The sequence below is a fragment of the Geotrypetes seraphini genome, chromosome 2 (genome assembly GCF_902459505.1).
Source record: "Geotrypetes seraphini chromosome 2, aGeoSer1.1, whole genome shotgun sequence".
Lineage (NCBI taxonomy): Eukaryota > Metazoa > Chordata > Amphibia > Gymnophiona > Dermophiidae > Geotrypetes > Geotrypetes seraphini.
The window spans coordinates 477,434,449-477,449,916 of NC_047085.1; the positions used below are offsets into that span (position 1 = coordinate 477,434,449).

General features: G+C 40.6%; 1 protein-coding gene across 1 annotated transcript in view; it reads left to right on the forward strand.

The window, feature by feature from the left end:
- Positions 1-10,954, forward strand: part of XIRP1 (xin actin binding repeat containing 1) — a 48,474-nt gene extending 37,520 nt beyond the window's left edge. The window contains exon 4 of the mRNA XM_033931726.1: positions 1,980-10,954. Coding sequence (XP_033787617.1) covers positions 1,981-9,444 — 7,464 coding nt within the window. The 5' untranslated portion in view covers position 1,980 and the 3' untranslated portion in view covers positions 9,445-10,954. The remainder of the gene's footprint in view (positions 1-1,979) is intronic.
- Positions 10,955-15,468: the final 4,514 nt, after the last annotated feature.

Below are 15,468 nucleotides of genomic sequence, written 5' to 3' on the forward strand. Positions count from 1 at the left end.
TTAGCCTACTAGTGTGGCAGCTTCTATCCTGTTTTCCTCACATTGTCAGATACTTATTCAGTAGACTAATCCAAACAACCACAACCAGACATAGGAGAACCCACACTCCATCCATGCACCCTCCAATCAGAAATGTCAAACAAAAAAAAAATGTACAATGGCCTCCTGGCCACTCAAGCAGCAAAACTAGACCGCCAACTCTCCAATTTACTGATCTCAACCTCAGACTACAAAACCTTCAGAAAATAAATAAAAACCTTGCTATTCAAGAAATCCTTAAAGACTAACTAACACTGCAAAAATAATAATAATAATAATAACTTTATTCTTGTATCCCGCAATACCATGGAAGTTCAATGCGGTTAACAATAGAAGAGACTGTACATTTACAGCGATGATACATATTACAGTGTTATTACATTTACAAAGATGTTACATAAATAGCAGTAATAAAAAGGCATATACTAAAGAAGAGACTGTACGTATACAGCGATGTTCCATGTTAAAGCGGTGGTACATTTACAGTGATGTTAAATATGAGGCTATGAAAAGGCAGGGCAATTAGATAAAACAGAGCTTGAGAAAGAGAGGCCATAGTGGCTTGGGAGGGGGGCGTAGTCAGAGGGAATGGAGGCAAAAAGTCATCTCAATCCCCAATAGCAACCCGCTCCACTCCATAATACCACGGTAAATGTCCAAATAACTCTTATGTAATCCACCTTGAACCGCAAGGTAATGGCGGAATACAAATCACTAATGTAATGATAATCTCAATCTCTAGAAACATAGAAACATGACTACAGATAAAGGCCAAATGGCCCATCTAGTCTTCCCACCCGCAGTACACTTCTCCTTCCATATTCGCTGTGATAGGGGATTAACAGACCTGCAAATACAGAAAAAACACAAATAACTTTTTCAAATGTTATTCGCTGTTTTCTATTAAAAACCATTGTGAATATGATGAAACCGCGAATAACACGGTGGGGAGGCCTGGCCTGTTCCTGAAGGAGAGGCAAAACACGGTGAAGAAAGTGCTGGGAATCGGCGATTTTCTCTATGCAAGCTGATGTAATTTGGGGGGAGGAGCCAGCAAGCTAAAAATTGCGAATAATCGAAACCGCAATTGCTGAAACTGCAAATATGGAGGGAGAAGTGTAACCATGATCTCTTTCTCTCTCCGAGAGATCCCACGTGCCTTTCCCAGGCCCTCTTGAATTCGGACACAGTCTCTGTTTCCACCACCTCTTCCAGGAGACTGTTCCACGCATCTGCCACCCTTTCCGTAAAAAAGTATTTCCTCAGATTACTCCAGAGCCTATCACTTCTCAACTTCATCCTATGCCCTCTCATTGCAGTTTCCTTTCAAATGAGAGACTTGACTCATGCACATTTATATTACATAGGTATTTAAACGTCTCTATCATATCTCCCCTCTCCCGCCTTTTCTCCAAAGTATACAGATTGAGATCTTTAAGTCTGTCCCCATACGCCTTATCAATAAGACAGCACACCATTTTAGTAGCCTTCCTCTGGACCGACTCCATCCTTTTTATTTCTTTTTGCAGGTGCGGCCTCCTGAATTGTACACAATATTCTAAATGAGTTCTCACCAGAGTCTTATACAGAGGCATCAATACCTCCTTTTTCCTACTGGCCATACCTCTCCCTATGTAACCTAGCATCTATATAGAAATACATCATTTGCACACCCAAACATCAGAGCTGACCTTCTATATGGAAGCAATTTAGGAGTAAAGATCTTCCTTAACACTTACGTTTAATCTTTTATTATCACTTCAAATGACTGTTTGCGTTTGGGTAACACTTGCATTATTTTGGCTTTCAAGAATGAACAACACGTGCATGCATCTTTTAATAATTTACCTTTACTAATATTATAATTTACTTTTGTTAGAAAATATAGTTCAATAATAATGGAAATGAAAGATTATGTACTTTTCAACTATTTTCCCAAGGATGGAAGAAACTCAAAAGCCAGTGTCATCTAAAGTGACTATGAAGAAAGTTGATGAGGATTTACCTCTCCCACCACCACCAGACTCATTCCAGAACACCGGAAATCAAGATTCATGTACTGTGCCTTTACCACCTCCCAAAGAATCATTTTCAAAGTTCTACGAACAGCGACAAATAAATGAACTGAAGAGACTTTATCGACATATGCATCCTGAGGTGCAAAAGAATTTAGAAGATGCTGCATCTCATGATCTGGCTGAAATACTAAATAATGAAGAGCAAAGTCAACAGCCATCGGTGACTTCAGACAAAGTGCCACCCGTAGAGGTTCAGTCCATGAGATGGATCTTTGAAAACTGGGCCCTTGACTCTATCGGGGAGCACCAAGGTACCAAAAAACTGACAGAAGAGGAAACCATTCCTAGTGGGAATGTAAAAGATACATCTTTGAGGTTTCAAAAGCTTCCATTCGATGAAGACAAGCTAAACACAACTGTCACTGTGAAAGACCAAGCAAAAGGAGACGTTCATACAGCACGATGGCTATTTGAAACGCAGCCACTGGATTCTTTAAATAAATTTTACACAAATGAAACAGATGTACAAGAGGCAATTCTAATAGAGCCTATTGGTGATGTAAAAGGTACCAGACATTTATTTGAGACACTTTCGTTGGATGAAGTGGGCCGCTGCAATTCGATAGAAGAACATAGTCTCCTTCAACTGCAGTCTGAAATAGAAGAATCAAAAGGCGATGTCAAGAAAACAATCAAGCTGTTTCAAACAGAACCACTGTGTGCTATTAGAGACAGTACTGGAAATGTTCATGGAATTAAATCCATCTGCAGAGAAGAAATACAGAGCAATGCTTTCAAAGTTGCTCGCTGGTTATTCGAAACTCAACCGTTAGATAAAATCAACAAGGATAGATCAAAAGTACAAATTATTCGTGGTATTTCACTAGAAGAAGTAAAGAAAGCTGGCGTCAATGATACAAGATGGATATTTGAAACCCAGCCTTTGGATACCATAAATGAGCGTATCGATGAAGCAGATTTTCAGGCATCCACCGACGCTGTTCAAGGAGTGGATGTAAGTAAACACCGTCTGCTGTTTGAGACTCAGTCTCTGGACTCTCTCAAAGGTGATGCACCAGACAGCATATCAGCCAGAGAAGCAGTAGAGGGAGGTGATGTAAAATCTACCCTTTGGCTGTTTGAAACCAAGCCAATGGAAACTCTAAAAGATGATTTTGAGGTTGGACAATTAAAGAAAGTTGAACTCCTGGAAGAGGAGAAAGGTGATGTGAAGCAACAAAGGCATGTTTTTGAAACGTGCTCACTGGATAGTATTTCTAAAAGGTCGTCTGAAGGCCAAGCAATCAACAACATGCAGGAGGTTATGAGGGGAGATGTAAAGTCTTACAAAGATCTATTTGAATCTCTCCCTTTGGAGAGCATCAAATTCATGGACAGTAATTCAAAAACAAAAAAGGAAGAGATTGCAGCTGGACATGTTAAAGCTAACCAACTCTTGTTTGAAACAACACCATTATATGCAATTAAAGATAGTATGGGTAATTTTCATGAAGTTACCTCTGTAAGTCGAGAGCAAGTCATAAGTGGTGATGTTAAAAATTACAAATGGATGTTTGAAACACAGCCATTAGATCAGTTTGATGACAGTATCAAAAAAGTTGATGTAATTAAGGGTATCACTAAACAGGAAGTAATGGCTGGCAATGTCCGAACAGTTAAATGGCTTTTTGAAACACAACCTATTGATGTTATCCACCACCAAATGAATGAAAGTGAACATAATTCACAAGCTAAAGAAGATATTTCTCACAAGGGTGATGTAAAGAAATGCCGATGGTTGTTTGAGACACAGCCAGTGGATATGCTCTATGATAAAGGTGAAAAAAAGCAGAATAGCGAGTCAGTGCCACAGGGTGATGTTAAATCATACACTTGGATGTTTGAGACCCAACCATTGGACTCCCTGAATGAAATTGGAGAGCAATACTTGAAAATTAGCACATCATACCAAGATGACTTTAAAGCAGTTGATGTGAAAACCACCAAGCATCTCTTTGAGACTGAACCCCTTAATATCGATAGTGGAGAAAAATGCAAACAAATTATCAGATTTTCAAGTACGGTAGATATACAGTCAGGAGAGGTCTCCAGAGTTAAAGAAATTTTTGAATTGAATCCAATTGACCAAATCAACAAAACAAACTTAGACACAACAAAAGCTGAGGTTACTGAAGATGAAAACATCCAGCCAGGTTCTGTACACAAATTTACCTGGCTGTTTGAAAACTGCCCCATGGATTCTATGGCAAACAACAGGGAAGGCATTCAAGAAATACCTCCTGAAAAAGATGTGAGAGGAGGAGATGTAGGTGGTAAAAAATTCATTTTTGAGACATATTCCTTAGATCAGATCCATGATGATGCTAACGAAACAGAAATCAAAAAAATTCAAGAGATAGTGAGCAAGGGAGATGTGAAGTCATGTACCATGCGGTTTGAAACCCAGCCTCTCTATGCCATTCAAGACAAGGAGGGTGAATATCATGAGGTTACATCGGTAAAGAAAGAAGAAATTATGAAAGGAGATGTAAGAGGTGCAAAATGGTTATTTGAGACAAAACCTCTTGATAAAATAAAGAAGGATGAGGAAGTTTTTGTGATCAGAGCCGTCACACAGGAAGACATCAAGAAAGGAAATGTTAGCGCTGCTCGATGGAGATTTGAGACTGAACCACTTGATTCTATATCAGATAGAAATGAGGGATCTGTGAGGAGGACTGTAGATGATGTTCAGAAAGGCGATGTTCAGTCCAGTAAGCATCTCTTTGAATCACAACCACTGGGACAAAAGAAATATGTTAGAATGGTCAGTGTCAGTGATGTTCAACAAGGAAATGTTAGAACATCTACCTGGCTTTTTGAGAACCAGCCTATGGATTCTCTGAAAGGTGATTCTGAAGAAAATTCTAGCCTGACAACTGTTCAACGGGAAGATGTCCAGAAAGGGGATGTGAAACGGTGCACCTGGTTATTTGAGTCACAGCCCCTGGACAACTTGAAAGATACCGAGGCTTCCTTAACCCCTGATGAACAAGCAGTTGGTCCACAAGTGGATGTAAAAAGCACAACTTGGTTATTTGAAAGCACACCACTTGACAATTTCAGTTCCAAAGACAAAGGTTTGAGAGAAAAAAATGCAACAGAGACTTTAGAAACCCTTCAGACTTGTAAGGCAATTCAACATAGTGGAATTATTATTGAAACATATGAGGCAGAGAAAGTAAAAATGGCTAAATACCAACTCACAAGTCAAGGAGCTCCAGACATCCTAAAGGAAGAAATTGTAGGAGGCAATTTGCAAAGGATTATATTGCAACTACTTTACAGAGCTGATATGGAGCCCCAGGGAATATTAGCTAAAGAGGGTGAGGATGGAGACATTCGAGTTAGTACTCTACAGCTACTAAATCCAAGTGGATATGCAAGTGATGATTTATCCCAGGCTCTACAGTGCTTTCTTAATCAAGATGCCTTAATCAAAAATGGAATTGTTATGCAAGAGACTGCAACAGGATCAGTGAGACTTACTATTTATTCTCTTATACACCACCATGAGTCTACAGGTATTCAAGAGGAAGTTGTCAAGGGGGATGTAAAATCAACTATAGGAAGTCTTCTAGCTTCTACCCAAAACCAAAAATCCACAGCATCAGTCAAGCGTGAAGACAACGAAAAAGGAGAGGTTCAGCTCTACACAAGCTGCATTGAGAAAGGAGACTTGGACTATTTAAAGAATCGCCAGCGGGATTTTGAAATCGATGCACTTAATTTTTCTCAGAAAGAGCAAACACAGACTTATTGCGCTGAAGAGGGTAAGTCAAAGAAACCCCTCTTCCAAGACCAAGAACAAAGTGAGAGAACAAACATGGCTGTATTACCAGGGGCTAAAAGAATGCTCGTGTCGGAAAACCTCGTAATAGGAACATTAGGAAAGAAAACTGTACAGGATGACAAGATAGCCAATGCTACTTCACAGTCTGTTAACCACTCTGGAATAGCAGCAAAACAAGTTATGACGACTGGCAACGTTAAATCGACACTACATTCGCAGAAAGGAGAAAAAAAAGAAAGCAAAAAGGAAACAAAACCCGAACAACAACAGTCGACATTATATAAAGTTCTAAATCATAAAGACGCCGCCACCAAGAAAAGTCTGTGCTCAGGAGAGGGAGCAAGTCATGGAGCACAGAAAACTGAAGACGCCTCCAAAAGTAATCTACAAACAGCGATGCAGGGTATTAGACAAGTGACTGCTGAAGCTAAAAGTATTCAAAATCAAGCCCAAACCAAAGTCCATAAGAGTACTGAAAAAATATGCCTAAAAACCAAGGAGGCCACTGGCAACCAAGGGAGAGTGACAGTAGCACTTGAGCCATCCATGAATGAGCAGAAGAGAGCGACAGTGTCAACCAAAAAGGTCAGTGCTTCCGAGAAAGAACAGGGGCAACGAGTGTTGAACACTTGCCAGGAGAGTGAAAATGTGCCTAGTGCAGACATTAGCATTAAAGATGGCGTTTATATGGCTAAACCCGTGAAAACTTTCTTAAATCCTTTTCTTGATGCTGACTATCAAACACAATCAGTGCAAGAAGAAAGGGAGCAAGACGCAGTTGGCAAAGGGAATGTAAAGTCAGCTATCACGGCACTGCAGAGTGCGTCATCAGAGCAGAAAGGTGTAGAAAAAGAGGATGTTATCCAAGGTAACTTAAAGGCAACTCTCCAGTCTCTGGAAAGATCTAATGTAAATGTCTCTAAGGGGGATTTTAAAGCTGCTATGATTTACAGGAATGCAGGGAAGCCATATTCAGTTTATAAGAGAAGCAAGGAGGATCAAGAAATTAGAACTCAAACTGCTGTACATGCTGTGCTAGAATCTGACTATGACTTTCCTTCTTCTTCAGTTGCTGTGATGAAAAAAGAACATTGCTTACCTTCGACACCTGCAAGAGACGCTCCGCTGCCCCTGCCAAGCAACGCTGGCAGATCTCAAGAATTTTCAGCAATGATGCACAGTGATATTCCGAAGACCTCCGTTCCCATTTCCCCAAAGGCAAGTGAGAAGATGCCCTTAGGAAACCCAGATAAATTTCTGGGCCCCCAAACCTCAGTGGCAGAAAGGAAAAAACCCATTCCACCTCCAAAACCAAAGCATCTTTCAGCTCTGTCTGATAAAGTTAAACTAGCAAAGCCTGTTCCACCACCTTTACCCTCAAAATCTCAAGGTTTGAATGATATGCAAAAGCCAAAGACGCCCACAAGCCAAGAAAAAACAGGTGTCGGCCCTGAAACCTCAGAACAATGGATATCTGGAGGGCCTGCTAACAACCTTCTGCCTGGAAATCAAAATTCCAAAGCAAATTCAGAAAAAGCCCAAAAAACACCTCTCCAAATTGCAGAGGAATGTTATAAGAAAAGCAAAGAGGAGCAGAATAAGCCAATAAGAGCTCAAGGCCATGAATGGCAGATATTAAATACACATCCAAAAACAATGAACATTGTTAGTGAAGAAAGCACACTCACTCCAAAGAAGCCCTTTGTTGAAGGCAGAGTCCAGGAAAGTTTGCCATCAAATTCTAAAAGCAATGGAACAAAACAAGAAAAGCTTTATGACTATCAAACACTTCATTTTGATGGTAAGAATATCCAGTCTTGCTCGCAAAAATGTAGTCAATTCTCCAACATGAATAAAGGAATCACAATAACACAAAATGTAGCAACCATCCCCCACAATTCTGTTGTTAAATTATCTGAGGATTGCAGGTCAGGGGGTGGAGAGCATACTGTACAAAACACGAGTCAGAGAAGGCAAGAAAGCTCCATTGAATGGCCAAATGTTAGCCAGCAAAAGATAGCACCATGTAGGAGAGAAATTAAGTCAGAGAAGGCTCTGCAAACACAGGAAGAGAGGCCTGTAGAGCAGGTTGTGGTCAGGAGAGAAAAGCAATTCAGGGAAACAGACGAAGAGCGTCGCAAAAGATTATCCTTTCACAAGGATGAGATCATGAAGGGTAATGTAAAGGCAGCGATGGATATCTTTGAGAACCTACGAAGACAGGAAGAGTTACACCAAATCCTTACACAGGTGAAGGAACTAGAAGAGGAAACTAGTGGTGTGAATGTAAAGGCACTGAAGGGATTGTTCGAGAAGGTCCCTGATTGGGTGGTGCGTCATAAAGAGAACAATTGCCAACCGAAATCAGGTGAGCAGCCCAGAGCTGAAAGTTGGGACATGACAAAGGAAGACTCAGAAAGTATATCCTCTGTGGAGCTTGTCTTTGAGGATCTTGAACGTGCCAGTGCAGAAATTATTCAGTTGAAAGAACAGACTCTAGCTAGACTCTTGGATGTTGAAGAAGCAATCCAAAAAGCATTGTATTCTGTTTCTAATTTAAAATCTGAATCTGATATTGCAGGGCTCTCGGGATTATTCAAAGAGTCTCTTGGAAGTGCTACAAATTCTGCAGCCAGTGCAAATATCCAAAAGATTAGCATAGTATCCAGCAAGGCAAAACCTGAAAGAGGAAACCCTGTAATTGATGGAAGAATAGCAGAGGGTACAAAGGTAACAGAAAAGTCCGAGATGAAGAGGTCTGAGTTAGAAATACCCAGTGCTCAGCACCGTATAAGTTCTCCAGTTTCTCCTTCTTTTATATCAATTGAGTCAGCTGCCAGAAAACCTGGAGAGCTATCCAACGTAGCTCCTTGCTCTTTTTTCCCATCAACTAACTCACAGAATGTGGCAAACAGTGAACAATTTACCCCAGACAGCCCTAATTCTTTTCTTCACAATTCACCGGAATCCAACACAAATCAGTTCATTCCTGAAGATAATGTGCATGGATCCAACCAGATTCACAAAGGATTAAGTTCTGTTAGATATAACCTGGATAACGCTGGACAGTCTCCACAGTGCGCTAGTTATTATGACAACTGGACTTCCGATGCATCAAAATGCAGTTCTGTTAGTGCTACAAAGGCAAGTAGCTTAGATTTCACTCCCAAAACGCCCACGAGTGACTGTTCCAACCCAAGGAGACAAAAAAGTGTGTTGGAACTGAAAACGTGTCCAGACGGGGCCAAGCGAATTGGAACGACAACAGTGACCGAAGAATATGAGAAATCTGATCAGTTCGGAAATAAAATCGTAACCTCAAAAACATCTACAACTGTTACTGAACAATCTGAAAGCAAATCTTCATCAACTTATGAAGTACTCTCCACCTCTCCCAGATACGAAGTCATCGCAAGCCCTCTTATTAGAAGGCACCTAAACAATCTCCCAGATGATTACGAATGTCTTGGAGGTGCCGGCGAGACTGGTGTTGTATTTGTTACTTTTGGCAGTTCAAAGTTAGGACAAACATAATTTGTTTCATGCTATAGTCTTTATTTTTATTTTTTTTTTTACTGTAAATTTATTATGTACGTAAAATTGGGATAGATTTCTCTCTCAAACATATTATATTATTTTTAAACAAGTATTGTACATGTATTTCCTGCAGTCTAAGATATCCTCTCAGATTATGCTATATTTTATTAGGACAGCAGAGGGGACATACCAGCGTATCTTATGCACAAGTTAATGTGCATGAGAGAGATTTGCATATCCTCCTTCATCATGCAAATATGTTATGCATATTATTTGTGATAATGCTGAAAACCTGGGCAGCCAGTGTTCCCTCAGGACAGACGTGAGAATCACAGAAATTGTATTTCATGTTTCTTAATAACCTTACATTGAAGAGAGACACCCCATAGACTGCTTGATCCACAGCAAGCTGGAAATACACACGCACTGGCACAAAGCTGCCACTGTGGGCTCTTTTTACAATGCTGCGCTAGCCGAAAATCTACCACCTGCTCAAAAGGAGGTGGTAGCGGCTAGCGCGCGCTATTCCACGTGTTAAGGCCTTAGCGCGGTTTTGTAAAAGGAGCCCTATATTTTCTTACATGCACAACTCTACAGAGAACCCCGTTGCACCTGATCTTAACGTCACGATCGTGGCCATGCAGTCCACAGATTGGATTTTTAAACACATGCTTTAAAAAAACATTGTCTGGAATATTGTTCAAGGGTAAATAGAATCTCTTAACAAAAGAGGTCGGAAGGCTGTCTCTGGCAGTATTCCAATCTAGGCAATAAGCCCACTTTTACGAGACTGCTTTTAACTCCTAACTCTTTACTCACTTGTAAAGTACCCGTGTCTTGTTTTATTATCCCCTCTGTGAGAAATTCTCTAACCCCTATTTGTCTTGTTCATCTTTTTTAATTATATTGAACAGCGATCGCCTCGTACATGTTTAATTTCCAGAACTATATACATCTGGTGGAGCTATAGAAATGATATGTAGCAGTCCCAGAAGTAAGAACCGTGTCTACGGGAATAAAATTCAATAGATCTGGATTATAGCTTATAAAACTCAGTGACCATGACATGCGTTGCTCCGTCTCTTCCCCTTTCTTCTAAAGCAGTGGTTCTCAGCTCTGTCAGGGCATCCACCTCCTCCCCAACCAGTTGGGTTTTCAGGGTATTCGCAGTCAATATGGAGGCGACAAATCTATCAGCACTGCCTCCCCTGTATGCAGACATATTCAGTGTGGGCGTCCAGGAAACACAACTATCTGAGTAGAGAGCTATGAATCTGAAGGAGGTCAGAGAAGAGAGGAAACACTAGGGTGGATCTGGTCAACTGAGATTTCAAGGCCGCAGTGCTTCTTTTTTACTTCTGCAATTTACAACACACATTTTTTTGCCGACGGCCCTAATCATACATGCTCAATACCTGTTCAGAGAACTTTGTAAAAGTGACTTTTTATTATAAACCTGCTTTTTTATATTGTGGACTAAAATGGTTTTGATACTTATGACTGTATTTGGTTGTTTTTTTTTTAATTTTGAGTGTATTAAAACAGTACTTGCGGAAATGCATTGTTTTGATCTGTCCATGGTCTGAATATTTGTTCAGCTTTTGAAGGCTTTTAATTGGCCAGATTTTTAGGATTTCCCTAATGAATATGCATGAGAAAGGTTTGTATATTGTGGAGGCGGCAGGCATGCATGTCTCTCTCATGTAAATAACTGTAGATTCATTAGGTAAATCCTAAAAATCTGGCCAGTTTGCAACCTTCCAGAGCTGAACTTGGATAAGCCTTCTTTAATGCCACCCTTCTCCTTATTCACATCCGCTTTAATAAAACCCTTAGCACACATGCGCAGTTGAAACTCTGTGCAGCCATGATCTGTGGCTCCATGTCACTGCATGCGCAATAGGAGCCTTCAGCGGTTTGTGATGCATTCGGTGGTTTCCCCAGCAACGTTCCTGCCCTGAACTCCAACGCCGGCTGACTTTTGACGATTCTTCACCCCTGGACCAGCAGCGGCAGCAGCCGCAGGGCATTTGCTAGGCCAGCCCACTTCGATAATGCGAGGTGGGCCGGCCTAGCAAAAGTCCCGAGGCTGCCCGGCCTAGCAGATGCTGAACAGTGAGCAGGTAAGGGAGAAGGGGTACTACTGGACAGGGGAGCAGGGAAGGGGTGCTGCTGGACAGGGGGGAGGTAAAAGTAAGGGAGAAGGGAAAACAGACAGGGGGAGAGAGACAGAAAGAAAAAAAGACAGATAGGGTGCAGGGAGAAAGAAAGAAATGTCTAAGTCTACACATCTATTCTAGTACCCGTTAATGTAACAGGCTAAAAAACTAGTAACATAATATTACTGTTTTATATACCATCACCACCAATGGCTCTGGATGGTTTAAAAAGCAAATTATAACAAAAGAATTCAACGGCCATAATAATGTCAAATTAGAACAATGTCCAATAAAGAGCTTTCAGGTCATTATATCTTAGTATAGATGAAGAGGAGATTGAAACTTATAAGTAGAAAAATGTAGGTGGTGTTTGTTGAGGAATTCTTTAATTGTGCAGTGATGTAAAAAAGACAAGGTAAAGAGTAGGAATATATAGAAATATTTGTTCATCTCCCTTTTATTTTGTATACATCGTTCCCTCCTCATATACAGTACAAGATGTTTTTAACTGTCTTTATGATTTTTGCTGCCTAAAACCATATCAATCTAATTCACTGTAATGTTTCATATTTTCCTACTGGTATCAAGAAGTAGGATCACATCATGGTGGGAAACCTGGTATTAAGGGAGTAACTTGGGGGTTACTTAAGAGGAAGAATATTGTGTTGAATCTGTTTCATCATTCTGAGTAGGAGCAAGTCCAAAGAGTATTTGGGATAGGCTGTTTATCTTTCTACCCAAGATAAGCAAGGAATCTGAACCGCGTTTCTTTTTAGTACTGGAGAATAAAAAAAATAATCACACGTGTGGAGGAGCATTTTCACTATGATGGCTAAATCCGAGTTTAGACAGTTTGCGGAAATCCAGTTGTGAATATCACCATTTTGAAAGAGCAAAATAGTCTATCTTGTTTTTGCAAAAATGTGTTCTGCATCTATCCTCTGTGCATCTATCTTTTTTATCCATTAAAAAAACAAATCCAAAACACCTCCAAATGAAAAACACACAAAATAAGCCACTGGGATATAGGATGAGCCGGCATTTATACTATATTGGCCACACAGACATCCCAGCAGAGCAGTGGGGTACCTCAGGGTCATTGTAGTGAACATCAAATAAAACAGTGGTTCCCAACCCTGTCCTGGAGGACCACCAGGCCAATCAGGTTTTCAGGCTAGCCCTAATGAATATGCATGAGAGAGATTTGCATATAATAGAAGTTATAGGCATGCAAATCTGCTCCATGCATATTCATTAGGGTTAGTCTGAAAACCCGATTGGCCTGGTGGTCCTCCAGGACAGGGTTGGGAACCACTGATATAAAAGGTCCCAGGTATACATCTCACCATAACCCCCTTATGGTGAGCCCTCCAAAATTCACCCAAAACTTATTGGACCCAACTGTACACCTCCCCAGCAGCCCTTATGTGGGATTTCGGTGGATTTTGGAAGGCTCACAGATTCCACCATAACTGTAGTAGTTAGAGCAGACATGGGCAACTCCGGTCCTCAAGGGCCGGAATCCAATCGCGTTCATGGAATTAAATCCATCTGCAGAGAAGAAATACAGAGCAATGCTTTCAAAGTTGCTCGCTGGTTATTCGAAACTCAACCGTTAGATAAAATCAACAAGGATAGATCAAAAGTACAAATTATTTGTGGTATTTCACTAGAAAAAGTAAAGAAAGCTGGCGTCAATGATACAAGATGGATATTTGAAACCCAGCCTCTGGATACCATAAATGAGCGCATCGATGAAGCAGATTTTCAGGCATCCACCAACGCTGTTCAAGGAGTGGATGTAAGTAAACACCGTCTGCTGTTTGAGACTCAGTCTCTGGACTCTCTCAAAGGTGATGCACCAGACAGCATATCAGCCAGAGAAGCAGTAGTGGGAGGTGATGTAAAATCTACCCTTTGGCTGTTTGAAACCAAGCCAATGGAAACTCTAAAAGATGATTTTGAGGTTGGACAATTTAAGAAAGTTGAACTCCTGGAAGAGGAGAAAGGTGATGTGAAGCAACAAAGGCATGTTTTTGAAACGTGCTCACTGGATAGTATTTCTAAAAGGTCGTCTGAAGGCCAAGTAATCAACAACATGCAGGAGGTTATGAGGGGAGATGTAAAGTCTTACAAAGATCTATTTGAATCTCTCCCTTTGGAGAGCATCAAATTCATGGACAGTAATTCAAAAACAAAAAAGGAAGAGATTGCAGCTGGACATGTTAAAGCTAACCAACTCTTGTTTGAAACAACACCATTATATGCAATTAAAGATAGTATGGGTAATTTTCATGAAGTTACCTCTGTAAGTCGAGAGCAAGTCATAAGTTGTGATGTTAAAAATTACAAATGGACATTTTCAGGATTTCCCCCAATGAATATACATGAGATCTATTTGCATGCACTGCTTTCAATGCATATTCAGTGGGGAAACCCTGAAAATCCAATTGGATTCCGGCCCTCGAGGACCAGAGTTGCCATGTCTGAGTTAGAGTAAAGTGTGGGCCTGAGTCTCCATCTCTCTTGTTGACTACTCCACCCACCAGGCCACTCTAGGAACCTTCTTGCTGCTCTACTAGGACTAGCCATAACACTTGAAGCTATCATACAAGGAGGATTTTGCTGTTTCATTCACAAATTTGGGGGGTGGGAGGGGGGTCGGTGACTACTGGGAGAGTATGATGGTGTCATGCTTACATCCCTCCAATGGTCATCTGATCAGTTTGGGCACCTTTTTGGTACTTATTCATTATTAAAACAGTTCTAGCCCCAGACATCTAACTGTGCCCTAATATGTGCCCTGGACATATTCTTAAATGTTTGATTGTGGCAGAAAAACATCCTGGTCATAAGCCCACCCTAGTCCCATCCACACCATGGGCTCCTTTTACTAAGGTGCGCTAGCGTTTTTTAGTGCGCGCTAAATAAAAAATACTAACTCCAGCTCTATGAAGGTTTTAGCATTTAGCGCGTGCGGTATTGTAGCGTGCACTAAAACACTTAGCGCGCCTTTGTAAAAAGAGCCCCATGCCTCTAACACGCCCTGCAGATGAATAGTAGTTGCCGCGTGGCACAAGCGCTGAAGCTCTTTAAATCCCTATGGGCTTTGAGGCAGTTACCGCAGCTGCAGCCACCACTAGTGTGGCTTTGTAAAAGAGCGGGATAGATAGCCATCTAGAATATAGGTTTTAAAAAATAGCGAATTGGAAGGGTTTGGTGAGAAAGTCTATTATATTTGTACTTATTGATTGTATAATTTTTCTCCATATGTGAACCGTCTAGAACTATGTGGTGTGGTGGTATACAAAAATAAAATTATTATCATTTATTATTATTATTATGCCACTTTTATCTTTTTTGAAAATGAGCCCCTTGGTCCATAAAAACATTTTCTATCAGAAATACTCAAACCCTGAATTTGGGCACATCAATGAAAGTGCCAAAGTGCATGATGTAAATTGTTTCCACACATGAATTTATTCACATGATTTATGTCCCTTGTTGGTAAATACAGAATAAATTAAAAAAAAACAAACACAAAAAAAACCCCAAATAAGGGCCTTGATACTGAATGGCACCAGGAACATAACATAAGAAAATCCATGCTAAGTCAGACCAAGATCTGTCAAGCACAGCACCCTGTCGCCAACAGTGGACAATTTGAGTCACAAGTACCCAGCAGATCCCCCAGAGTAGATCTATCTCTTATGGTTCTTCATTTCCAGGAATGAGTAATGACTCTCCCAATTCTACCTAACAAATTTTTATGGACTTTTTCTCCAGGAACTATTCCATACTTCTGTTGAACCCTGTTATATGTCATTTAGACCAGTGTTTTTCAACCTTTTTACACCTATGG